Here is a 25,955-nt window from a genome sequence, read left to right on the forward strand (position 1 = left end):
GAATAAATTGAATGGAGCGTTGTGCTTCTATCTTTGGACTGTTACCTTTATTACATGATGTATGATAAGTCGGCAATATGCATAAGTATCACATGTATGATATTTAATCTGTCATGACTATATGAGGTTTTGATAAACCGGCCCTGATTATGGACTATTTAGTCATCAGTGGTTTTTATAAAAGGGGTATTATGACCCGCCCTGGGGTAAACCGCCAGGGCACTTCTTATCTGTTTATGTGCAGGAATAAATGATAAAACTGCCGTGCATAATTGATGATGCTATGAAGCATAAGTGGTGGATCTTTAAATGATGGATCAACAGTGTTATGCAAATAAAACACGCACGATGGCGTGACAGAGCAGAATTGTTTAAACTAGCCTATTACAAGGCATCTGACGGCCCAAAAGGACAAGTGTTTTTGATATATAGCGTCAAAACGCTATGACCGACACCGGCTCATGAATTCAAACTTCTACTCTTGGCGGGTTGAAGCCTCCAGGTCATCCTGCACTTCGTCTTCCTCTGCTACTTGATTATCCATTGGCTGGAAGTCACGTGTAGACTAGTTGATACCGGTCAAAGCTCTAAACACAGCCTAATCATCAATAAGGTTGGATGGATCAATGTCAGGAGCGAAGGTATGCTGACGCGTCGGTGGGATCAGGTCCACCTCTGGATGAACCGGCGCCTTCATGTTCTTATTACGACATCATAAGCCGCCTGGTATTGGGACAGATTGGTCTCTTCAGCCAACCTGCCTGCTAATGGACGCATTGATCTGGCCATTTCTGCAAAGTCATCAGCGCTGAAGGGTAACCCGTCTTCTTTCACACTTGGGCAACCATTGGCCAAGTCTTCTGGATCCAGATCTACTTGCCACGCCTTCGCTCGGCTTAAAGCAGTCAAGGTGCCGGCTCTGGCAGAGACTCGCTTTAGCTCGTCGATCCTTTGGGGCAACACTGACAACTTCTCTAACATTTCCTTGATGAGGGTGGGTGGCTGTTTTTTATGAATAGCGACAGCAATGGTCCGTTGAGCGCCAGTGTATAGCTGTTCTACAAGAGTGTAGACAGCCTTGAGTTTGATGCGCATGTCTGAGCCCAATTTGTTGCTCCGGGAGCCTGCGTTAGTAAAGTTATTGGTAAACTGGCAGATGATTATGATATGCTTGCTAAGGTAAAGGAGTCATGTTTACTACTTAGCGACGATGGCTGATGTCATGCTATTAATCTGATGTTTTAAACCGGACAACTCATCAGTCACCGTTTAAGTGCGGCCTCGGCATCTTCTGCTCTCTTTAATAGAGCCGCCTTCTCGGTCTCCCAGCCGGTTTTGTGAGTGCTAAAGCTTTGTTTCAACTGCTCAATATTTTCCAAAGCAGTCTTCAGTTCTGACTTGGCCTTGGATGTCTCAGATTGCTAAGTTTTAATATTGGCCCTCAGATCATTGAGCTGCGAATCTTTCTCAGTCATTTCAGCCTGTGACATGAACAAACATGGAAGGTATTCTGGTCATGATTATTGTTGAAGTCCCAAGAACAATACAAGTATTGTCCTTGGCACTTGGGGGCTAATGCATATTGCTCTTTCCAAGACAAATTTGCTGACCCGGGCAAAATGATATGATCCGGTTTATAAAGGCTGCATATTGGAATATTGTTAACAACAATGGTGATAAGTCCCAGTTTATTCATACTGATTAAACATGCCCTTGGGGGCTACAGATGCAAAGTTGATTACTACAAATTAAAGTCCCGGCTTAACTTGACAGTTTAAGTCGGCCCTTGGGGGCTACTGGCGATGATGTTAATTTATTTATGACTATTTGAAAGTCTACAACATATTCAATTCTATCATATTCTATAGACTTAGCGGCTGGTAGATATATATTTATGAGGATTTTGTTGGATTACCTCACAACGTTCCTTCATCAAGTTGACCAAACCGGCTTCAAAGTCATGGCTGGTATACAGACAGTTTAAATAGCCGGAGTGGATCTCTTGGGCGCCAAACTGAGCATAGCTGTCCAAATCTACCTTCCACTTGCCTTTATCAACAACAGAAAATTATTGTTTGGCGCTATTCTTGGATAAGGCAGTAGGATTACCCGGCGCTGTGTAACCAAGCCCGGTGCTGACGACATCGTCAGCATTCTCTATAGTAGGCTTGATGGGGCTTGATGGCTTAGTGATGACCGGCTCAACGTCTAGATGATCCATGGTAACGTTGGGCTCTTCTGGTGGCGGGTCCTCAATGATAGCTTCAACGGTTGGATGAGAAGTTTCTGGCAATTGTTTTTCCAGCTCAGAAGGATTGGAGTCTTCAGCCGGTTTGTTATATTTCGCCTTCTTGCTGGGCTTGGCCATGCCACTGGAAATAAAAGTACAAAGATGTCAGCATATCAATTAAGCATGGAGGTTCGAATGATTGAATACACCCTTACCCAGGTACAGTCTTAAATGTTGGGATTTGAGTCCCCGTTGAGTCGCCGGAGGAAGAATGAGATGTTCCCTGATAGTTTGAATCGGATGGGTTAAGAGGTTGTCGGAAAAGACCCGCCTTTGGATAAGATAAATCAGAAATATTTGAAACCTCCGGTCGACGTTTATGAGGTGCTGGGGTGTTCAGTAAGCCGGAGGATAAAATTCCACCGCCACTATTCCGGGTGTGCAGCGAGCTTCATGTTGCTGCTTCTTCAAAAGAAAGTTGGGATCCAAGTAAGCTAAAGGGTGAGAAAATCTTACTTTCCGGCTTGCTTGTCGAATTTTTTGTGTTGGCAGAGGTTCTGAGCCGGAGGAAAGGATAATTACCTCGTCATCATCTGCACTGCTGGCCTCCGCATCATCCTGATAATAGTCATTGTCAATAAGATGTACAAAAAACAAGCCAAGGGAATCAAGTTCTACCTCCGACTCGTCATCATCATCTTAATCATCCAAGTTGAATAATTCAGCAGTATTGGACTTCTTCTTAGCAAGCCTTTTGGTAGCCTTGTTCTTTGTCCGGGTTTTCTTTGTCTTCTCCTGCAACTTCTTGGTCCAGAAGGGCGAATCGGCCTATAAACATTGAATGAGTATGAACAGGCACTACAAATGAAGATATGATCCAAGTATGAGTTTGATTCAAAGATTACAGCTGGCGGCTGGTTCAGAACGCAGAAAGGATTCAACCCGACTTTACTGCAATCTTCCAAGTTCTCATTCAGCAGAGTTTTTGTCATATTATTGATGTCTTCCTCAATCATTTTGATCTGATAGTGGCGCTGAGTATCTGTTAGCTCGCCGGTATACTCACACATTAAACTGGGCCGGCGGCATAGAGGCAAGACTCCAGGCAACCTTGCAGCGAACTAGATCAATTCCGGTTAAGCCGTTGGCCATCAAGGCCCAGATCTTTGCAAAAACCGGCACATATTTCTTTCGCTCTGCTGTGCTGATACGGTCCGGGAGATGATGTCTGCTACTAAGCCGGCTGGCGCGATAACCCGGCAAGGGATTTTCTCCTTCTCGCGAAGTATCTTGGCGATAAAACCAAGTCTGGTTCCAGTCTTTGGGGTGACTAGGAAGAGTGGCGGCTGAGAAAGTGGCTTCTTTCTGGCGCTGTATAGATATGCCGCCTAGTTCCAAGCTAGGTCCATCTGTGAATTTGTTCTACCGGTTCAAGTAGTAGAACTCTCTGAATAATTCTACGGTAGGCTCCTGTTGAACGTACACCTCGCAGAATACTTGGAAGTTGCAGATGTTTGAGATGGAGTTTGGTCCGATATCTTGTGGATGGAGCTTGAAGAAATGCAGCACGTCACGGAAGAATTTTGAGACGGGAGGATTGAACCTCCAGTCCATATGATCCATAAAAACCACTACTTCACCATCTTTGGGCTCAGGCGAGTCTCAGTGCCTGGGACCCTCCAATGGATGACGTCCTTTTTGGCTAGGACACCTGTCTGAACATATTCATTCAAATCTTCCTCGGTGACCTGGGAAACGACCCTTTTGCAGGAGGTGATAGTTTTTTCCTTTGACATTTTTGGACTACAAAGGAAGATATTGCTGGTTTAAGTGTCATGCTATTAAACTGGGCCATTGATTCAAAGGCAAGATGCTAAAAACGACTAATAGGTTAAGCCGGAGGACGAACATTGAAGTATGCAGATATTCACATTGGTGGCTTAAAAGGGGACTAATGGTACCCACCGTATTAAGCTGATAAGCCGGACCGAGTTTTAAAGTCGCAAAGCCAAATTATAAGGATGAAAGCATGGTTAAACCAGAGAAGCATTGCTGGGTCATGCAATTTAGGAAGTATATGGTGGCGGTTTAAACAAGGCTTAGTATCTTATGGTGGATCACGGTTTACAATATAAGCCGCCATGGCAAGTATGATACTTCAAGTGTTGGACAAACAGATTTTGCAAAATGGAGCAATGATTTTAGATCTACCATAGTTCAGAAAAAGCAGTAAAAATCTAAACCTAAGGTGGCGGCAATGGAAAAGTGTGGATGTTCCAATGAGATCTTCTGTGGAGAGATGCTACTCTGATGATAAAAATGAATGCTAAAACTACTTCCGCGCAGCGTTAATGACCTATCCAGAGCAAAAGCTACTGGAGTTGAGGGAAACAACGAAGAATGGCAAGAACGCCGATGAACTGCCCAAACCCTAACGCAAATCTGAGATGAAAAGAGGGGTGCGCTTACAGAAGATGAGGAGCAGCGGTGGCGCGCCGGAGTTTCTGGTCCGATCAGGTTGATGCAGCGGCCTGGGTTGGTGCAGCGATCGGAGGTCGCGGCGGCGGAGCTTGAGCGACAGAGAAGATGCGAGAGGAAGACGAAAGCAAGGGGTGAAATTGATAAAACCCCTGTCCCTATTTATAAGGGGGTGGATACAAGGCATGCGCGGGAATTGAGGCGGCTGAAACCATCATGTGGCTATATGGATGCCTCGATTTTTGGGATGATTATTAAGATAAGGATCAATTTAGATGTTCTGGACTGCGTGCGAAATTAATGTGAAGTGACATCATGGAGGTTTAGGAAGATTCTGTGAGTTGACGTCATGGCGGGTTACAGCAAGATTTATCAAACAAGTGGTGCAAGATTTTGGCAGGACAGGTATTGAAGATTGACATGAACAAGTTCAAATCAACCTGGGGCCTAATGTTGGGGATATGACTACTGGGTATGAACCGCCTAGGAGGGGCCAGGTCATGCCACCGGCGACTTATCAATGAAGATGGCGGGTCATAGCAAGCCCATTGGCGGCCCAAGACCTAGAGGTGACTTGAGGCCCGAAGGGATGAACCGCCACATGAATAACTTGTATTGTAAGGCAAGCTTAGTTAGTCACCGAGCTGGACACAATGTGTATGAGCTGTCCGGGAGTTTGTAAGCCGCCGGGCATCAACCTGTGTATATAAAGGGGTGACCCGACAGCGAGTTAAGGGCAAGAAAACAAGAGACCGAGAACTAGGTCAAGCGTATTCGCTCCCTGGTGATCGAACCCTAGCAATACAACCCCAAAACTGGATTAGGCCTTTACCTTCGCCGCAAGGGGCCGAACCAGTATAAACTCTCCGTGTCCTTTGTCCCGATTAACCACTTTAAGATAACCTAGTTGCGATGGCTCCACGACTAAGTCCTTATGCTAGGACATCTGCCGTGTCAACTCCAGGACACACCCCATGTACTTTACCGATGAGGTAATGCAGCACCAGTTTCCGGAAGGCTTTAAACCCTTAAACATCGAGGCATATGAAGGAATGACAGATCCCGCTGTATGGATTGAAGATTTTCTTCTCCACATTCACATGGCTCGCGGTGATGACCTCCACGCCATTAAATACCTTCCCCTAAAGCTAAAATGACTAGCACGACACTGGTTGAATAGCCTCCCAGAGAACTCCATTGGCAGTTGGGAGTTCTTGGAGGATGCTTTTCGAGACAAGTTCTGATACGTCTTCGTCGTATCTATAATTTTTGATTGTTCCATGCCAATATTATACAACTTTCATATACTTTTGGCAACTTTTTATACTATTTTTAGGACTAACATATTGATCCAGTGCCAGTGCCAGTTCCTGTCTGTTGCATGTTTTTTCTTTCGCAGAAAACCCATATCAAACGGAGTCCAAATGGGATAAAAACGGACGGAGAATATTTTTGGAATATTTGTGATATATGGGAAGAAGAATCAATGCGAGACGGTGCCCGAGGGGGCCACGAGGAAGGGGGGCGCGCCCCTGACCCTCGTGGGCACCCCGTAAGGCGGTTGCTGCTCTTATTTTGCCGCAAGAAAGCTAATTTTTGGAGAGAAAAAAATCGTGGCAAAGGTTTCAATCCAATCAGAGTTACGGATCTCCGGTTATAAAAGAAACGGTGAAAGGGCAGAATCCAAAACGCAAAAACAGAGAGAGACGAAGAGACAGATCCAATCTCGGAGGGGCTCTCGCCCCTCCCACGCCATGGAGACCATGGACCAGAGGGGAAACCCTTCTCCCATCTAGGGAGAAGGTCAAGGAAGAAGAAGAAGGAGGGGGCTCTCCCCCCTCGCTTCCGGTGGCACCGGAGTGCCGCCGGGGCCATCATCGTCACCGCAATCTACACCAACAACTTCACCGCCGTCATCACCAACTCTTCACCCCTCTGTGCAGCGGTGTAACCCCTCTTCTACCCGCTATAATCTCTACTTAAAAATTGTGCTCAATGCTATATATTATTTCCCAATGATGTATGGCTATCCTATGATGTTTGAGTAGATCCGTTTTGTCCTATGGGTTAATTGATGATCATGATTGGTTTGAGTTGCATGTTTTATTATTGGTGCTGTCCTATGGTGCTCTCCGTGTCGCGCAAGCGTGAGGTATCCCGCTGTAGGGTTTGCAATATGTTCATGATTTGCTTATGGTGGGTGGTGTGAGTGACAGAAGCACAGACCCGAGTAAGTAGGTTGTTTGCGTATGGGAATTGTAACGCCCACGATGCGGCTATATCTCCCACGTGTCGAGGCACGACTTAGAGGCATAACCGCATAGTGGTTTTGTCACAAGAAGGGTCATCTTCACACAATCCCATGTAATGAACAAGAATGGGATAAAGAGTTGGCTTACAATCGCCACTTAACACAATACATAAATATTATTCATACATCATCCAAAATACAAGCATATAGACCGACTATGGTCAAGATCCAGATGAAAATAAGACAACCCCAAATGCTAGATCCCCGATCGTCCCAACTGGGCTCCACTACTGATCATCAGGAAAAGACACATAGTAACGACCACGTTCCTCGTCGAACTCCCACTTGAGATCGACCCCATCATCTGCACTGGCATCGTCGGCACCTGCAACTATTTTGGTAGAATCTGTGAGTCACGGGGACTCAGCAATCTCACACCCACGAGATCAAGACTATTTAAGCTTATAGGGGAGAATGGTGTAATGAGGTGGAGCTGCAGCGGCAATAAGCATATATGGTGGCTAACATACGCAAATGAGAGCGAGGAGAGAAGCAAAGGAACGGACGTCATCTAGCAATGACCAAGAAGTGATCCCGAACTCCTACTTACGTCATACATAACTTAGACCGTGTTCACTTCCCGGACTCCGCCGAGAAGAGACCATCACGGCTACACACGCAGTTGATGTATTTTACTTGGGTCAAGTGACAAGTTCTCTACAACCGGACATTAACAAATTCCCATCTGCCTCATAACCGCGGGCACGGCTTTCGAAAGATAATACCCTGCAGGGGTGTCCCAACTTAGCCCATCATAAGCTCTCACGGTCAACGAAGGATAAACCTTCTCCCGGAAAAACCCGATCAGTCTCGGAATCCCGGTTTACAAGACATTTCGACAATGGTAAAACAAGACCAGCAAAGCCGCCCGAATGTGCCGACAAATCCCGATAGGAGCAACACATATCTCGTTCTCAGGGCACACCGGATAAGTCAAGCTACGAGTAAAACCAGACCTCGAGTTTCCCCGAGGTGGCCCCGCAGGCTGCTCGGTTCGGACCAACACTCGAAGGAGCACTGGCCCGGGGGGGTTAAAATAAGATGACCCTCGGGCTCGCGAAAACCCGGGGGAAAAGGCTTAGGTGGCAAATGGTAAAACCAAAGTTGGGCCTTGCTGGAGGAGTTTTATTCAAGGCGAACTGTCAAGGGGGTCCCATAAATCACCCGACCGCGTAAGGAACGCAAACTCAAGGAACATAATCCCTGTATATCAGTAACTAGGGCGGCAAGAGTGGAACAAAACACTAGGCATAAGGCCGAGCCTTCCACCCTTTACCAAAATATATAGATGCATTAATTAAATAAGAGATATTGTGATATCCCAACATATCCATGTTCCGACATGGAACAAACTTCAACTTCACCTGCAACTAGCAACGCTATAAGAAGGGCTGAGCAAAAGCAGTAACTTAGCCAAACAACGGTTTGCTAGGAAAGGATGGTTAGAGGCTGACATGGCAATATGGGAGACATGATATAGCAAGTGATAGGTAGCGCAGCATGGCAATAGAGCGAGCAACTAGCAAAGCAAAGATAGAAGTGATTTCGAGGGGTGGTCATCTTGCCTGCAAGGTTCTCAGAGTTGTCGAAAGCTTGATCCTCGTAAGCGTACTCGACAGGTTCCTCGTTCTCGAACTCGTCTCCCGGCTCTACCCAAGACAAGAACACAAGCAAAAGGAACCACAATCAACCACGAGAAATGCACAAGCAACATGATGCAAAACATATATGATATGCAAGATATGATATGCGATGCATATGCGTGCTCCGGAAGGAAAATGATGAACAAGGAAGTAACTTGGCAAACCAAGCATGCCACTGGAAAGATGAGATGATTTCGGTCAAAATCGATATAAAGATCACCGGAATCGGATGCACGGTTTGCAAATGGCAAGCAAAACAAGAATGACACGAATCTGCGATTAACAGCATGATAGCACTTAAAATGCAACAAGTAACAATGCGACAGCACCCCAACATAGCAACGAAGCACATGGCAGTAATCTACAGGAGATGATTGACAAAAGATGAACACTGAGCTACGGCTAGTTCTCAACATATCAAGCTCAAACAAGCATGGCAAAAGTGCAAAAGATTACAGGTTCACAGACTTTGTGAAAAACTGGGCATGGCAGAAATCAGCATCAGGTAGCAATGTTCAGAGCACGAAATCAACATGCTACAGGAACTTAACATAGAAAAACAAGGCATGGCAGTGTTCTACTAAATACACATGACAAAAGTTCCTTGCTGACCATAAGCCAAAAAGGAACAGAAGATATGATGGCAAGCATGTAAACATAGCAAGTTTCGTTATCAGGTTTCAGACTTAGCAGAAAACAGAGCATGGCAGAAATATTAATATGTAGGCCTCTTTGTGAGCTTGATGCACTCACTACGGAGCAATGCATGACAAACCAAGCATACCTACAGCAATATGGAATGTTTATGAAGCTAACCATGGCAAGAACAATTGCATAGCATGTACGGATCAACTACAATAAGCTTGGCAAAAATGCATCTCATGTTAAGAATCTGCCAGAAATATTTTATAGCAACAGTAGAGCAAGATTGAGTCATGCTATGGTACCCTAAAATTGCAAACAATTGCAGGAATGGATCAATTACAACTATAGCTACAAAACATACTTACTGAACATCTCGAAAATATGCATGGATCTCTCTGTAGCATCAAGTTTACATGGCAACAAAATAACAGCAGACTAGAAATCACTAAGTCCCTGAAATCAGAAATATTATGGGGCCAACTTTGCATGCTTGTTCTAGTCACCACAGAGATCACAAAAATACATGGACTACATCACTGGAAAGATGGCATGGCATACTTCAAAACACATGTAGAGCTCATGCTCATAAGATGCACAGAATTAAAGATACAAAAATGACAAATCTCCAAGTTCTGATAAGAATCAGAGAATAACAGCAACTAGCCCTCTTTCAACAGAGATTTGGGCAACAAGATGACGTCTAATGAATATGGTGCAATTTAACAAAATGTAGAGCATCACGAGACGAACAATTTAAGATATCACACACGCGCATCGGAGCTACATCCAAGGAGTTATGCAACTAGGAACAAGAGCACTTGCTGTAAAATATCAGGGACTTAGGAAATTTGAGGGGGGTTTTTGCTGGACACACAAATGGACATTGCGGATGCCCGGTTAACCGTTGGAGTACCAAACGACCTCCAAATGGAACGAAACTTGACCGGTAGTCTCCGGGTGGTATATTAAGGCCACTTGACAAGCCTCGGTCCATTCCGAGAAAGTTTGACACCCGCACACGAAAGAAAACGAAAGGGGTGCACCGGGGAAGATAGGAGCGCCGGATTGCAAAACGGACAACGGGGAAAATGCTCGGATGCACGAGACGAACACGTATGCAAATGCAACGCACATGATGACATGATATGAAAATGCATGACATGACAAAATGCAAAACGAAAGACAAAACCCGACCACAGAGGGAATATCATATCACATGGCCGAAAATGGCAAGAGTCGGAGTTACAAATATGGCAAGTTACATGCGGGGTGTTACAGGAATAAAGAGGACTTGATACTTTAATGCCATGGTTGGGTTTTGCCTTAATGATCTTTAGTAGTTGCGGATGCTTGCTAGAGTTCCAATCATAAGTGCATATGATCCAAGAAGAGAAAGTATGTTAGCTTATGCCTCTCCCTCAAATAAAATTGCAATAATGATTACCGGTCTGGTTATCGATTGCCTAGGGACAAATAACTTTCTCGTGACAAAAAGCTCTTTACTAAAACTAATTTAGTTGTGTCTTTATCTAAACAGCCCCTACTTTTTATTTACGCGCTCTTTATTATCTTGCAAACTTATCCAACAACACCTACAAAGTACTTCTAGTTTCATACTTGTTCTAGGTAAAGCGAACGTTAAGCGTGCGTAGAGTTGTATCGGTGGTCGATAGAACTTGAGGGAATATTTGTTCTACCTTTAGCTCCTCGTTGGGTTCGACACTCTTACTTATCGAAAGAGGCTACAATTGATTCCCTATACTTGTAGGTTATCAAGACCTTTTTCTAGCGCCGTTGCCGGGGAGTTATAGCGTGGGGTGAATATTCTCGTGTGTGCTTGTTTGCTTTATTACTAAGTAATTTTTATTTGCTGTTCTAAGTTGTTCTCTATCATTTGTTATGGGTAGGAAACGCAAAATACCAAAAAATTAGTTGTACCCACTAAACCAATGGTTGAAGAACCATTCAAAATCTATCACACTCCTAAAGCTTTTTACTTGGATCATCTTCGATCCCTTTGTGCTCGTGCTAAAACCCCAACTAGCTTAGTTGAGGGCAAATCTTTAGATGAGCATGCTTGTTATGTGCGACACCGCTTATCTAAAAAAGGGGAACTTTTACTGGATCAAATTCATCGTTTGCAGTGCTATGCTTGGAATTTATGTGAAATATATGATGTTACTTGTTGTTCTGAAAACCCTAAGAAACACCTTCCCTACCAATGTGAGTTTAGCGATAATGGAATCATATCTTCGTATGCTAAGGGTGTTTATAATTACTATGATGTTCAACAAATTGAAGAATTTGTTGCTTTTAAGGCTGCTTATGAAATTGCTTCTTTGATTGAAAAGTACGATGCAACTCTTTACAAATCTGAAAATTTTCCCATACTTAAATATTGTTATGATAATTATGCTTCTAATGCCTATGTTAAACCACATATTGAGGACTCCTCCGCTGTCCAAGAAGAGACTAATATTTTGCAGGAGCCTATGGAAGAAGAAATTGATGAAACTGTGAGCTCATTGGATGAAAAAGATGATGAGGAGAGCGAAGAACAAAATGAGGAAGAACAGATTAGCTACCCGTGCCCACCTTCTAATGAGAGTAACTCTTCAACTCATACATTGTTTAATTTCCCTTCGTGATTACCGAAGGATGAATGCTATGATGATTGTTATGATCCCGTTGATTCTTTTGAAATATCCCTTTTTGATGATGCTTGCTATGCTTGTGGCCAAGATGCCAATATGAATGATGCTTATGGAGATGAACTTGCTATAGTTCCTTATGTTAAACATGAAACTGTTTCTATTGCACCCACACATGATAGTCCTCTTATCTTTTTGAATTCTCCCGACTACACTATATCGGAGAAGGTTGAACTTATTAAGGACTATATTGATGGGTTGCCTTTTACCGCTACACATGATGATTTTGATAGATATAATATGCATGTGCTTGCTGCTCCTACTTGCAATTATTATGAGAGAGGAACTATATCTCCACCTCCCTATGTTTCCAATATGATAAAATTGCAAGAAACTGTTTATACTATGCATTGGCCTTTACTATGTGTGCATGAATTGTTCTTTTATGACATGCCGATGCATAGGAAGAGAGTTAGAGTTCGTTGTTGCATGATATATGTTACTTTGTGCTCACTACTAAATCACAAATCATTGTTAATTAAAATTGGCTTTGATATACCTTGGGATCCGGGTGGATCCATTACTTGAGCACTATTTGCCTAGCTTAATGGCTTTAAAGAAAGCGCTGCCAGGGAGACAACCCGGAAGTTTTAGAGAGTCATTTATTTCTGTTGAGTGCTTTTATAAAGTTTAAAAATAGAAAATAAAGAGGGGAACCCTAAAATTTTCAAAAAGGAAAGTGAAAGTGAGAGAGACAAGCATTGTTGAAGTGGGGGAGCTCCTTGAACTTTGTTCATGCTCACGGAAACTTTGTGAATCTTGATTACAGAAACTTTTCAACAAAAATAATTATCCCCTTGTACAATTCCATTGTATTATAAAAATAATGTGCCAAGGTTTGCCTTTAGAATGTTTACAATGCTTGTTGGTTTGTGCGGTGCAGGACAGAAACTTTGGCTGTAGTGCGCGATTTTACATTTTTTACTGGAACGTCAAATGGTTCTGAAACTTTTTGCACTGTCTTTCTATACAAATTTTAATTTCTCCTAATTTTGGCAGAAATGTTAAATCTTGTGTGCAAAGCTGCATCGCGAATTTCGCCGAGCTAGCTCTCCCCCTCACCCCCGCGCCGACGGCGACTCCGGCCGCGGCGGCCACCACCCTCCGTCCCTGACCGCCCGGTCAGGGGCGCCACCCCTCCGGCTCCAATGGGCCCGCTCCAGCTCACAGGGGAGCGAGGGATGGGGCAGGCGCGCATCCATCCCCGGCCCGCCTATGTCCCGCGGTCCGTCCGCGGATCCGGTCCCTCCGCCGCCTCCCGGCCCGCCTCCGGGTTCTCCGCCGCGTCTCCTGCTCCGGGGGGAGTGCTCCAGGCCTTGCGCCACCCTTTCCCCCGGATCTTGCCAGGGATCGACAGATCGAGCAGCCGTGCCTCATGTCCATTGTAGTTTGCCCTTCCCCCGCGCCGACCATTCCTCTTCGAGCCATGGTAATGAATGGACCGGGTCCAATCCCGCAGCGCTCGCCGGGCAGCCAAGCGCGCCCATGCCTCCCCCGGCCGCTCGCGGCGGCGTCATGGCCAACGCCCCCCATTCAATGCTGCGGGGCGGGAGGCCTTCTTAGAGCGCTTCAAGGGCCTCTGCTTCCGCTATCTCAGCTCCGAGCATCGTCGTGTAGATTGTAGAGATCCAATCCACTGTATACGGTGCAAGCTGCCCGGCCACATCGCCAAGGACTGCTAGCTCGGGCGGCATGCAAGGGTTGTTCCGGCGCGCGGCTCGGTGCACACTCGCCTCCGCTTCCCATCGCCTCCAACCGCACCGGCCATGGAGCGCAGCCACCACACCAACCCATCCAGGCGGCCTAGGAGCAGCCACCAGATCGTCATCGAGACGCCGGAGATGGAGCAGCAGATCTTCCACCTGCGCCGCCACGCCGTCCTCCTCACCTCCACGGTCAAGCGACATGCCGCGAGCCCCATGTCGGTGGGCCGCGCCCTCGACGCCACGCTGCGCACGCCGGCTCACCTGCTGCGGGTGACAAGCCACGACCTGGAGGTCTTCATGGTGCTGTTTGAGCTGCCGGCGCACCGCGACAACGCTGTCCGCCTCGGCTCCATCAACGTCGACGGCGGCGTCTTCAACATCAAGCAGTGGCACGAGGATGAGCACGCCGTGCACCAGGACTTCCTCCTTGACGTGCACGTTGTCATCAAGAAGATGCCCATGTAGATGTGGTCCGTCGGGGGGGGGGCGGAGAAGGTGCTCGGCTCCAAGTGCATCGTCGACCGCCTTGACAGCCGCACGCACGAGCGTGGCCACACGCGCACGTTCACTTGCTGGGTGTGGGTGTGGGGCGTCGCCTTCATCCCCACCAAGCACTCCATCTGGCTGGCGGCGCGCGGCACCGGCCGCGTAAAGGCCATGTTGGGCTACTCCCCCCCGTGCCGTGAGGTCGCTCCCCCTCCCCGCGTCAAGCTGCACGAGATGCTCATCCACATCGACCGCGTCGACGACCGGTCGCCGCCCTCGCCGCGCTCCTCCCACTCCGCCCACTCTTCCCGATGGTCTGGCCCGGGACGTGGGCCATGCACGTCAAGGACGGGTAGGGGCAGAGCAGACGCCATCCAGCAGTGGTCTCCTCCGCCGGCTGCGGTGGCCTGCAGCTCGGTCCGCGCCGCGACCGCTACGACCAGGACGGTGACCAGGGGCGCAGATCGTGGAAGAGCACCCTCCTCGACAGCGGGCAGGGCGGAAAGGAGCTGGCTCCGATGAAGTCTAGGGCCCCCCCTCCCCCCCGCCACCGTAGCCGCACGCCGGTCAGCCGGCGCCAGGGCAAGGACGACCGCCGCAGCTCCCGCGGCAGCGGCAGCACCCTCAAGGCCACGCCTCCTCTACCCCTTCTCATCGACCAGGCCCCCCTCGTGGCGCCTGCTGGCGGTGGCAGGTCGGTGGGGCCCGTGGACCCCGTCGCGGCCTTCTTCGACTTGTCTGACCACGTTCCTCCTTCGCCCATCCATGCCGGCAGCAGCAACGACAATCTTCAGGAAATCGATCAAGCCATCGCCGACACGCTCGCTGCACCCCTCGAGTTTCCGTCCAGCTCCATCACCGCGACCTACCAGGCCCCCCAACGGCCGTCTCCACCAGGCTCCAGGTCGGCGCGGTGACCCAGCAAGTGTTCCAGCTCCAGCTGGACAGCAACGCTGACGCGGCAGCACCAGACCATCCCCTCTTCACCGATGCCCCGGCTCCGATCCTCCCCATCGCCCCTGCCAGACACTCCTCCGCCCCCTCCCCCCAAGCTCGAGTTGGCGCCACCCCAACCAGGCAGAGCGCACGGCAGACTGCGACCAACTCAAGGTGCCGGTGACTCAGCACGCCTCGCTCCTGCTCGTGAAGAAATTGGGCCTGCTAGGGCCAAAGGAGGCCATGACGGCTCAGGTTGCCGAGGCGCTGATCAAGCGCTTTGACGAGCCCCTCACCGACGATGACATCTCGATCATCGCCAAGCTTACCTGCCTCGACCCGGAGGCGCTGCGCATCGCCGGCGGCATGGCCGGACCGGACTGAGAGGCTGCAACTGCAGCTACCTAGTTATGTTAGATCGTCATAGATTTACATCTAGCCAGTAGCGATCGACCTTAAGCCATTCCAAGTTAGGATTAATGCTAGATCTCTGTAGTCTTCGTGTCTGATTCTGTTGGCCCGCTTCGTGCTAGAATTTCTTGGGGCCTGTTGGTGGTCTCTGGCGCGCTTGGGATAGGATGGATGTGTACCTGTATTTGCTTTGCATCAATGAAATTCAAATGCTGCTGGAGAGTTTGCTTGTGCCAAATGATTAGCACGCCCATTTCCATCATGAGTTGGAACGTCAGAGGACTAAACTCACCGGCGAGAAGATATGCTGTTAAAGAGCTCGCTGAGTCTCATAGGACCTGCATCCTATGCCTGCAAGAGACAAAGCTTGCAGCCTGGTCTGCTGAAATTGTCCGCGAGCTGGGTGGAAGTACGTTGGATGGCTGTGCGGTCCTGCCGGCCATGGGCACCTGCGGTGGCGCAGCGATCTTGTGGAATAAGCAGCTGCTCGACCTAGCCACGCATGCTATTGGCGCTTTCTCAATCACGGCCAAGGTCACTGTCATTCAGAGCAACTGCTCGTTCTGGTTGACGACGGTGTACGGCCCGGTCAACGACGCCCTCAAAGACTCCTTCCTAGCTGAACTAGTTCAGGTGGCTCCACCGGCAAGGCGGCCATGGCTGATCAACGGTGATTTCAACATCATTTACGAGGCTAGGGACAAGAGCAACCAAAATCTGAACAGAAGAATCATGGGGCAGTTCAGGAGAGCGATCGATACAGCAGGTCTGAAGGAAATAAAGTGCAAGAACAGGCGGTTCACCTGGACAAATGAGAGGACAAATCCAACAATGGTTAGCATCGACAAGGTGTTTTGCAACATAGAATAGGACGATCTCTTCCCCTCGCACAAGCTCATGGCCGCGTCGACTGCCTGCTCCGACCATTGCCCGCTCCTCTTGGCGGACGTGGCTGCGCCCAACCGGAAGGCTACATTTAGATTCGAGTCTTTCTGGCCGCGGTTTCCGCACTTCAGGGAAACGGTCGAGCGGGCCTGGCTGCGGCCAGTTGACTACACCTGCCCCATGGCTAGACTGAAGATCAAGATGCAGCGAACATCCCATGACCTGAAGATCTGGTCCAAATCATTATTCAGCGATGCAAAAATTCAGTTTCACCTGGCTGCAGAGATCATCCTCAGGCTCGACATTGCACAAGAAAAGCACCAGCTGACCACGGCGGAATTCAACCTGCGCAAGCAACTTAAGCAGAGGATTGTGGGATTGGCTGCGATCGAGCGCGCGCGTAAAAGACAGGCTGCTAGAATCACCTGGCTCCGGGCTAGAGATGCCAGAACAGCATTTTTTCAGGCCAAGATCAACGCCAGGCGAAGGAAGAACTTCATCCACTCTCTGCAAATCGACTCGCACACAGCAATCTCACACACTGACAAAGCAGCAGCAGCAGCTCATGATCACTTTGTCAACCTGTTGGGCACCAAGCGGGACCGTGGCTGCGCCATAAACTGGGATGGGATCGACCTGCCTTCTGTCAGCAACGCTGGCCTGGATAACCCCTTCACAGAACAGGAGGTTTGGGCTGCTGTCATCGCCTCGCCTGCAGACAAGGCACCAGGACCGGACGGTTTCTCGGGCAACTTCTTTCGCACTTGCTGGAGCACCATCAAGCTCGATATCATGGCGATGTTTGACCACTTCTACAGCCCGGGGGGGGGGGCAACTTCTCCGCCCTAAACTCTGCCATGATCGCGCTACTGCCGAAGAAAGACGGGGCTACCTGCATGCGCGACTTCAGACCAATCAGCCTCATTCACTCAATCGCCAAGTTGATCTCCAAAGTTCTATCAATGAGACTGGCGACGATCATCGGGACAATCATCTCCCCGGCGCAGTCAGCTTTCCAGAAGACAAAGTGCATCCATGACAATTTCTTGTTCGTCCAGAACAACGTGCGCTCTCTACACCGTCGAAAATCTCTGGCTCTGTTACTGAAACTTGACATTGCAAAGGTGTTCGACAGCATCTCATGGGAGTTTCTTCCCAAACTTCTCGAAAAGATGGGCTTTCCAGCGCGCTGGCGTGCTTGGGTGACCCTGCTCCTAGCCACGCCCTCGTCATCATGTCTCCTCAACGGCGTCCCGGGCACCGCGTTCATTCACCTGCGTGGGCTGAGGCAAGGTGACACCCTCTCTCCGCTGCTGTTCATTATCTGCATTGACCCTCTACACCGGCTTCTTCAGGCTGCAACTAGTGCGGGGCTCCTATCCACGGTGCCCGGGATGGGCGCGCGCATGCGCACCAGCCTCTACACCGACGACACCGTCATCTTCATCAACCCAGTCAGGCAAGAGTTAGACAAGCTGATGCTCATCCTGCACCACTTCGGCGAAGCCACAGGCCTGCAAGTAAACTTAGAAAAATCTTCGATCATCCCCATAGTTTGTGAAGGAATTGACCTCACCATGGTTCTGCTAAACTTCAGCGGGGCCGTCGCAACATTTCCCACTAGATACCTAGGGCTACCGATCACGCTTGGAAAAATTAGGCTAGTTCACCTGCAGTTCATATTAGACAGGATCCGGGCGCGCCTGGCTGGATGGAAAGGTCGGCTCATGCACATCGCGGGTAGAAGGGCGCTTGTGCAGTGCGTCCTCTCGGCCATGCCCACCTTCGCCATCACGGCCCTTTGTGCACCGAAGCGATTCTTCAAGGACATCAACAAGGCAAGATAGTGTTTTCTATGGGCGCATGACGAGGAGGTCTCTGGTGGAAAATGCAAGGTGCGCTAGTCGGCGATCACCTCGCCAGAGCGCAACGGTGGGCTGGGCATCCATGACCTCAACAAATTCGCACGGGCGCAGCGCTTGCGCTGGCTCTGGTACTCGTGGACGCGGCCGGACCGCCCCTAGGTCCGCTCGGGCACCCCTTGCGACGCTGCTGACCAGGCTCTGTTCGCGGCCTGCACCGCAGTCACCATCGAAAATGGCGCCACGGCCTCCTTTTGGCTTTCCCCCTGGCTAGGAGGTAGGCCGCTTTGCCAGGCCTTTCCACCTGTCTTCGCACGCTCCATCAGGAAGAACCGATCGGTTCGAGAGGCATTGCACGACGACAGGTGGGTCCTGGACTTGCGCCATGGCGAGCATGCGAGCATCATGCCCATGGTGTTGCAGCTTGCCAGAGAGATCCGCGCAGCCAACATCACAATGGAAGACGGAGTGGAAGACACGATCAGATGGATGATCAGCAGCTCTGGTCAGTACTCGGCGCGCTCAGCATATGACATCCAATTCCCACCTACGACTAAAGCGGAGCCAACCAACTTCAGAGGATCAATCTGGAAAATCTGGGCACCAGGCAAGATCAAGATCTTCCTCTAGCTCCTGCACTTGGACAGGCTATGGTGCTGCGATAGGTTGCAATGCCGTGGATGGCCCGACAGCTATTTTTGCCAGTTTTGGTTCAGAAGTCTCGAGACCTCCTCACACCTCTTCTGGGAGTGCTCGATGGCTATCCAAGTCTGGGACAAAGTGGCATCTTGGTGCGGTTGCAGCGCCCTTGCACACTCATGCTGGAGCACGGGAACGACCACTGCCGATCAGGTTAAAAGGATCGTCGACCAAGCCTCATCAAGAAACCGCCGAGGAACAAAATCCCTGCAGGCTCTCGTTTGCTGGCAAATTTGGATCGAGCGCAATGCATGCACATTCAGAGGAAAGACTGCATGCGTGAGAAGTATCATTGAGGCCTGCAGGCGAGACATGGAGCAATGGAGGATTGCTGGAGCGAAATGCATGGAGCACCCATTCAGGGACGTGCCGTGGGAGATAGCGCTAGCAGGCACAAATGCCTATGCGCAGGCCTGTAATCTCTTTTTCACTCCATGATCACTTGATCAACACTTGTTTTCCACCTTCTCTCTACTTAATGAATGAATGCCAGCTGAGCTGGATCTTTCAAAAAAACTTTGGCAGAATTTTTGAAGTACCAGAGGTATGGTGAATGTTCAGATTACTACAGACTGTCCTGTTTAAGAAAGATTCTGTTTTTGATGCATAGTTTGCTTGTTTTGATGAAACTATCGATTCCTATCAGTGGATTAAGCCATGGAAAAGTTATATTACAGTAACTATAATGAAAAAACAAAATATGAATTGGTTTGCAACAGTACTTAGAATAGTGATTTGCTTTATTATACTAACGGATCTCACCGAGCTTTCTGTTGAGTTTTTTGTGTGGATGAAGTGTTCGAAGATCGAGGATGTCTCGATGTGAGGAGAAGAAGGAGAGGCAAGAGCTCAAGATTGGGGATGCCCAAGGCACCCCAAGTAAATATTCAAGGAGACTCAAGCGTCTAAGCTTGGGGATGCCCCGGAAGGCATCCCATCTTTCTTCAACAAATATCGGTATGTTTTCGGATTTGTTTCGTTCATGCGATATGTGCAAATCTTGGAGCGTCTATTGCATTTAGTTTTCACTTTTCTTTTATGCACCATGCTGGTATGAGATATTCCTTGGTTGATTTATAGAATGCTCTTTGCACTTCACTTATATCTTTTGCGTATGGCTTTATAGAATGCTTCATGTGCTTCACTTATATCATTCGAAGTTTGGATTGCCTGTTTCTCTTCACATAGAAAACCGCCATTTGTAGAATGCTCTTTTGCTTCACTTATATTTGTTAGAGCGTGGGCATATCTTTTGTAGAAATAATTAAACTATCTTGCTTCACTTATATCTATTTACAGAGATGACAGGAATTGGTCATTCACATGGTTAGTCATAAAATCCTAAATAAACTTGTAGATCACTGAATATGATATGTTTGATTCCTTGCAATAGTTTTGCGATATAAAGGTGGTGATATTAGAGTCATGCTAGTTGAATAATTGTGAAATTGAGAAATACTTGTGTTGAGGTTTGCAAGTCCCGTAGCATGCACGTATGGTAAACGTTGTGTGACAAATTTGAAGCATGGGGTGTTCTTTGAGTGCTTTCCTTATAAGTGGCGGTCGGGGACGAGCGATGGTCTTTTACTACCAATCTATCCCCCTAGTGGCATGCGTAGTAGTACTTTGCTTCGATGGCTAAAAACTTTTGCAATAAGTATATGAGTTCTTTATGACTAATGTGAGTCCATGGATTATACGCACTCTCACCCTTCCATCATTGCTAGCCTCTTCGGTACCATGCATTGCCCTTTCTCACCTCGAGAGTTGGTGCAAACTTCGCCGGTGCATCCAAACCCCGTGATACGATACGCTCTATCACACATAAGCCTCCTTATATCTTCCTCAAAACAACCACCATACCTACCTATCATGGCATTTCCATAGCCATTCCGAGATATATTGCCATGCAACTTCCATAATCATCATATACATGACTTGATCATTTATTGTCATATTGCTTTGCATGATCGTAAGGTAGCTAGCATGATGTTTTCATGGCTTGTCCGTTTTTTGATCTCATTGCTACGCTAGATCATTGCACATCCTGGTACACCGCCGGAGGCATTCATATAGAGTCATATCTTTGTTCTAGTATTGAGTTGTAAGTAAATAAAAGTGTGATGATCATCATTATTAGAACATTGTCCCATGTGAGGTTATCAAAATAAAAGAGGCCAAAGAAGCCCAAATAAAAAAAGAGGCCAAAGAAGCCCACAAAAAAACAAAAAAAACAAAAAAAAAGAGAAAAAAATAAAAAAAAATGAGAGAAAAGAGAGGGGGGACAATGTTACTATCCTTTTACCACACTTGTGATTCAGAGTAGCACCATGTTCTTCATATAGAGAGTCTCTTGAGTTATCACTTTCATATACTAGTGGGAATTTTCATTATAGAACTTGGCTTGTATATTCCAACGATGGGCTTCCTCAAATGCCCTAGGTCTTCATGAGCAAGCAAGTTGGATGCACACCCACTTAGTTTTAGTTTGAGCTTTCATATACTTATAGCTCTAGTGCATCCGTTGCATGGCAATCCCTACTCCTCACATTGACATCAATTGATGGGCATCTCCATAGCCCGTTGATTAGCCGCGTCGATGTGAGACTTTCTCCTTTTTTGTCTTCTCACACAAACCTCCATCATCATATTCTGTTTCACCCATAGTGCTATATCCATGGCTTGCGCTCATGTATTGCGTGAGGGTTGAGAAGGCTGAAGCGCGTTAAAAAGTATGAACCAATTGCTCGGCTTGTCATCTGGGTTGTGCATGATGGGAGCATTTTGTGTGATAGAAATGAAGCATGGCCAAACTATATGATTTTGTAGGGATGAGCTTTCTTTGGCTATGTTATTTTGAGAGGACATAATTGCTTGGTTAGTATGCTTGAAGTATTATTGTCTTAATGTCAAATGATATACTATTGCTTTGAATCACTCGTGTCTTAATATTCATGCCATGATTAGATTACCTGATCAAGATTATACTAGGTAGCATTCCACGTCAATTTTTTTTATCATTTACCTACTCGAGGACGAGCAGGAATTAAGCTTGGGGATGCTGATACGTCTCCGTCATATCTATAATTTTTGATTGTTCCATGCCAATATTATACAACTTTCATATACTTTTGGCAACATTTTATACTATTTTTGGGACTAACATATTGATCCTGTACCCAGTGCCAGTTCCTGTCTGTTGCATGTTTTTTGTTTCGCAGAAAACCCATACCAAACGGAGTCCAAACGGGATAAAAACGGACGGAGAATATTTTTAGAATATTTGTGATATCTGGGAAGAAGAATCAACGTGAGACGGTGCTCGAGGGGGCCACGCGGCAGGGGGCGCGCCCCTGACCCTCGTGGGCACCCCATAAGGCGGTTTGCTGCTCTTCTTTTGCCGCAAGAAAGCTAATTTTTGGAAAAAAATCATGGTGAAGGTTTCAATCCAATCGGAGTTACGGATCTCTGGTTATAAAAGAAACGGTGAAAGGGCAGAATCCAAAACGCAGAAACAGAGAGAGACAGAGAGACAGATAAAATCTAGGAGGGGCTCTCGCCCCTCCCACGTCATGGAGACCATGGACCAGAGGGGAAACTCTTCTCCCATCTCGGGAGAAGGTCAAGGAAGAATAAGAAGGAGGGGGCTCTCTCCCCCTCGCTTCCGGTGGCACCGGAGTGCCGCTGGGGCCATCATTATCACCGCAATCTACACCAACAACTTCACCGCCGTCATCACCAACTCTTCCCCCCTCTGTGCGGCGGTGTAACCCCTCTTCTACACACTATAATCTCTACTTAAACATGGTGCTCAACGCTATATATTATTTCCCAATGATGTATGGCTATCCTATGATGTTTGAGTAGATCTGTTTTGTCCTATGGGTTAATTGATGATCGTGATTGGTTTGAGTTGCATGTTTTATTATTGGTGCTGTCCTATGGTGCTCTCCGTGTCGCGCAAGCGTGAGGGATCCCCGCTGTAGGGTTTGCAATATATTCATGATTTGCTTATGGTGGGTGGCGTGAGTGACAGAAGCACAAACCCGAGTAAGTAGGTTGTTTGCGTATGGGAATAAAGAGGACTTGATACTTTAATGCTATGGTTGGGTTTTACCTTAACGATCTTTAGTAGTTGCGGATGCTTGCTAGAGTTCCAATCATAAGTGCATATGATCCAAGAAGAGAAAGTATGTTAGCTTATGCCTCTCCCTCAAATAAAATTGCAATAATGATTACCGGTCTAGTTATCGGTTGCCTAGGGACAAATAACTTTCTCGTGACAAAAAGCTCTTTACTGAAACTAATTTAGTTGTGACTTTATCTAAAAAGCCCCTACTTTTTATTTACGCGCTCTTTATTATCTTGCAAACTTACCCAACAACACCTACAAAGTACTTCTAGTTTCATACTTGTTCTAGGTAAAGCGAACGTTAAGCGTGCGTAGAGTTGTATCGGTGGTCGATAGGACTTGAGGGAATATTTCTTCTACCTTTAGCTCCTCGTGGGGTTCGACACTCTTACTTATCGAAAGAGGCTACAATTGATCCCCTATACTTGTGGGTTATCTAGTTCCAAGGCACGTATGTCTGGCCACTGGACGTTGATGACCTTAGTCACATAGTCTAGCAACCCTGAGAGTCAGCCCGCAAACTCTGGACTCGGTTCTAAATCAAAAAGAACCAAATCATTGACTATCTGGATGCCGAAGCCTTAGCGGCCTTTAAGCACAGCGTCCGTGAGGAATGGCTCACCAGACACCTCGGTCAGGAAAAGCCAAAGACTATGGCAGCCCTTACTGCACTTATGACCCGCTTCTGCGCGGGCGAAGATAGCTGGCTGGCTCGTAGGAGCAATAGTACCAGCGACCCAGGCACCTCTAAGGCCAGGGATGGCAATGGAAGGCCACGACGTAGCAAAAATAAGCGCCAGAACAATAATGAAGAAACCGAGGATACAGCGGTCAACGCCGGATTCAGCGGCTCCAAATCCGGTCAGCGGAAGAAGTCGTTCAAAGGAAATAGATACAATCCATCCAATTTGGACAAAATACTAGATAGGCCTTGCCAGATTCATGGCACCCCTGACAAGCCTACCAACCACACCAACAGAAACTGCTGGGTTTTTAAACAGGCTGGTAAATTAAATACCGAACATAAGGGGAAGGGACCTCCAAGCGAGGACGATGACGAACCCCGTCCTCCGAACACCGGGGGACAGAAGAAGTGCCCCCCCAAGGTGAAAGCAGTGAACATGATATATGTCACTGATACGTCTCCAACGTATCTACTTTTCCAAACACTTTTGCCCTTGTTTTGGACTCTAACTTGCATGATTTGAATGGAACTAACCCGGACTGACGCTGTTTTCCGCAGAATTGCCATGGTGTTATTTCTGTGCAGAAATAAAAGTTCTCAAAATGACTTGAAAATCCATGGAGACACGTTCTAGAAATAATAAAAAATACCGGTGAAAGAATCAGCATCAGGGGCCCCACACCCTGTCCACGAGGGTGCAGGGCGCGCCCACCCCCCTAGGGCGCGCCCCCTGCCTCGTGGGCCCCTTGAAACTCTACCGACCTCAACTCCAACTCCATATATTCATGTTCGGGGAGAAAAAAATAGAGAGAAGGATTCATCACGTTTTACGATACAGAGCCGCCGCCAAGCCCTAATCTCTCTCGGGAGGGCTGGTCTGGAGTCCGTTTGGGGCTCCGGAGAGGGGAATCCGTCGCCGTCGTCATCATCAACCATCCTCCATCACCAATTTCATGATGCTCACCACCGTGCATGAGTAATCCCATCGTAGGCTTGCTGGACGGTGATGGGTTGGATGAGATTTATCATGTAATCGAGTTAGTTTTGTTAGGGTTTGATCCCTAGTATCCATTATGTTCTGAGATTGATGTTGCTATGACTTTGCTATGCTTAATGCTTGTCACTTGGGCCCGAGTGCCATGAATTCAGATTTGACCTATTATGTTTTCATGAATATATGTGAGTTCTTGATCCTATCTTGCAAGTCAATAGTCACCTACTATGTGTTATGATCCGGCAACCCCGAAATGACAATAATCGGGACCACTCCTGGTGATGATCGTAGTTTGAGGAGTTCATGTATCACTAAGTGTTAATGCTTTGGTCCGGTACTCTATCAAAAGGAGGCCTTAATATCCCTTAGTTTCCAATAGGACCCCGCTGCCACGGGAGGGTAGGACAAAAGATGTCATGCAAGTTCTTTTCCATAAGCATGTATGACTATATTCGGAATACATGCCTACATTACATTGATGAACTGGAGCTAGTTCTGTGTCACCCTATGTTATAACTGTTGCATGAGAAATCACATCCGACATAATTATCCATCACTGATCCATTGCCTACGAGCTTTTCACATATTGATCTTTGCTTAGTTACTTTTCCGTTTCCACTGTTACGATTACTACAAAACTGCTACTATTACTTTTGCCACCATTACCTTTACTTCCATACTACTTTGCTACTAAATACTTTGCTACAGATATTAAGTCTTTCAGGTGTGGTTGAATTAACAACTCAGCTGCTAATACTTGAAAATATTCTTTGGCTCCCCTTGTGTCGAATCAATAAATTTGGGTTGAATACTCTACCCTCGACAATTGTTGCGATCCCCTGTACTTGTGGGTTAACAAGACTATTTTCTCGCGCCGTTGCCGGGGAGCATAGCTCTATTCTTTGAGTCACTTGGGATTTATATCTGTTGATCACTATGAGGAGCTTGAAAGACGAAAAAACCAATATTTATCCCTCAACTACGAGGGGAGGTAAAAATCTGCCATCTAGCTCTGCACTTGATTCACCTTCTGTTATGAGTAAACCTGCGACACCTACTCCTGCTATTGATTCTGATATGTCGCATGTTATTGATGATGCCACTTCTACTTTGCATGATACTTATGATGAAAATACTTCTA

The 25,955-nt window shown here is 47.3% G+C and overlaps 2 protein-coding genes across 2 annotated transcripts; both read left to right on the top strand.

Annotated features, from left to right (window-relative positions):
• Positions 1–15,818: 15,818 nt before the first annotated feature.
• LOC141027077 (uncharacterized) lies at positions 15,819–16,427 on the top strand. Its single transcript, XM_073503999.1, has one exon. It carries the CDS (start codon positions 15,819–15,821, stop codon positions 16,425–16,427), a length of 609 nt encoding a protein of 202 aa, XP_073360100.1.
• Positions 16,428–16,454: 27 nt separating this feature from the next.
• LOC141027078 (uncharacterized) lies at positions 16,455–17,291 on the top strand. The gene has a single exon (XM_073504000.1). The coding sequence runs from the start codon at positions 16,455–16,457 to the stop codon at positions 17,289–17,291; it is 837 nt and encodes a 278-aa protein (XP_073360101.1).
• The last annotated feature ends 8,664 nt before the right edge of the window (positions 17,292–25,955 follow it).

This window comes from Aegilops tauschii, chromosome 7, assembly GCF_002575655.3.
Source record: "Aegilops tauschii subsp. strangulata cultivar AL8/78 chromosome 7, Aet v6.0, whole genome shotgun sequence".
Classification (NCBI taxonomy): Eukaryota; Viridiplantae; Streptophyta; class Magnoliopsida; order Poales; family Poaceae; genus Aegilops; species Aegilops tauschii.

Bases quoted from the DNA above. Each gene is read 5' to 3' on its own strand.
- LOC141027077 (XM_073503999.1), top strand. From the start codon at position 15,819: ATGAGTTGGAACGTCAGAGGACTAAACTCACCGGCGAGAAGATATGCT.
- LOC141027078 (XM_073504000.1), top strand. From the start codon at position 16,455: ATGGCCGCGTCGACTGCCTGCTCCGACCATTGCCCGCTCCTCTTGGCG.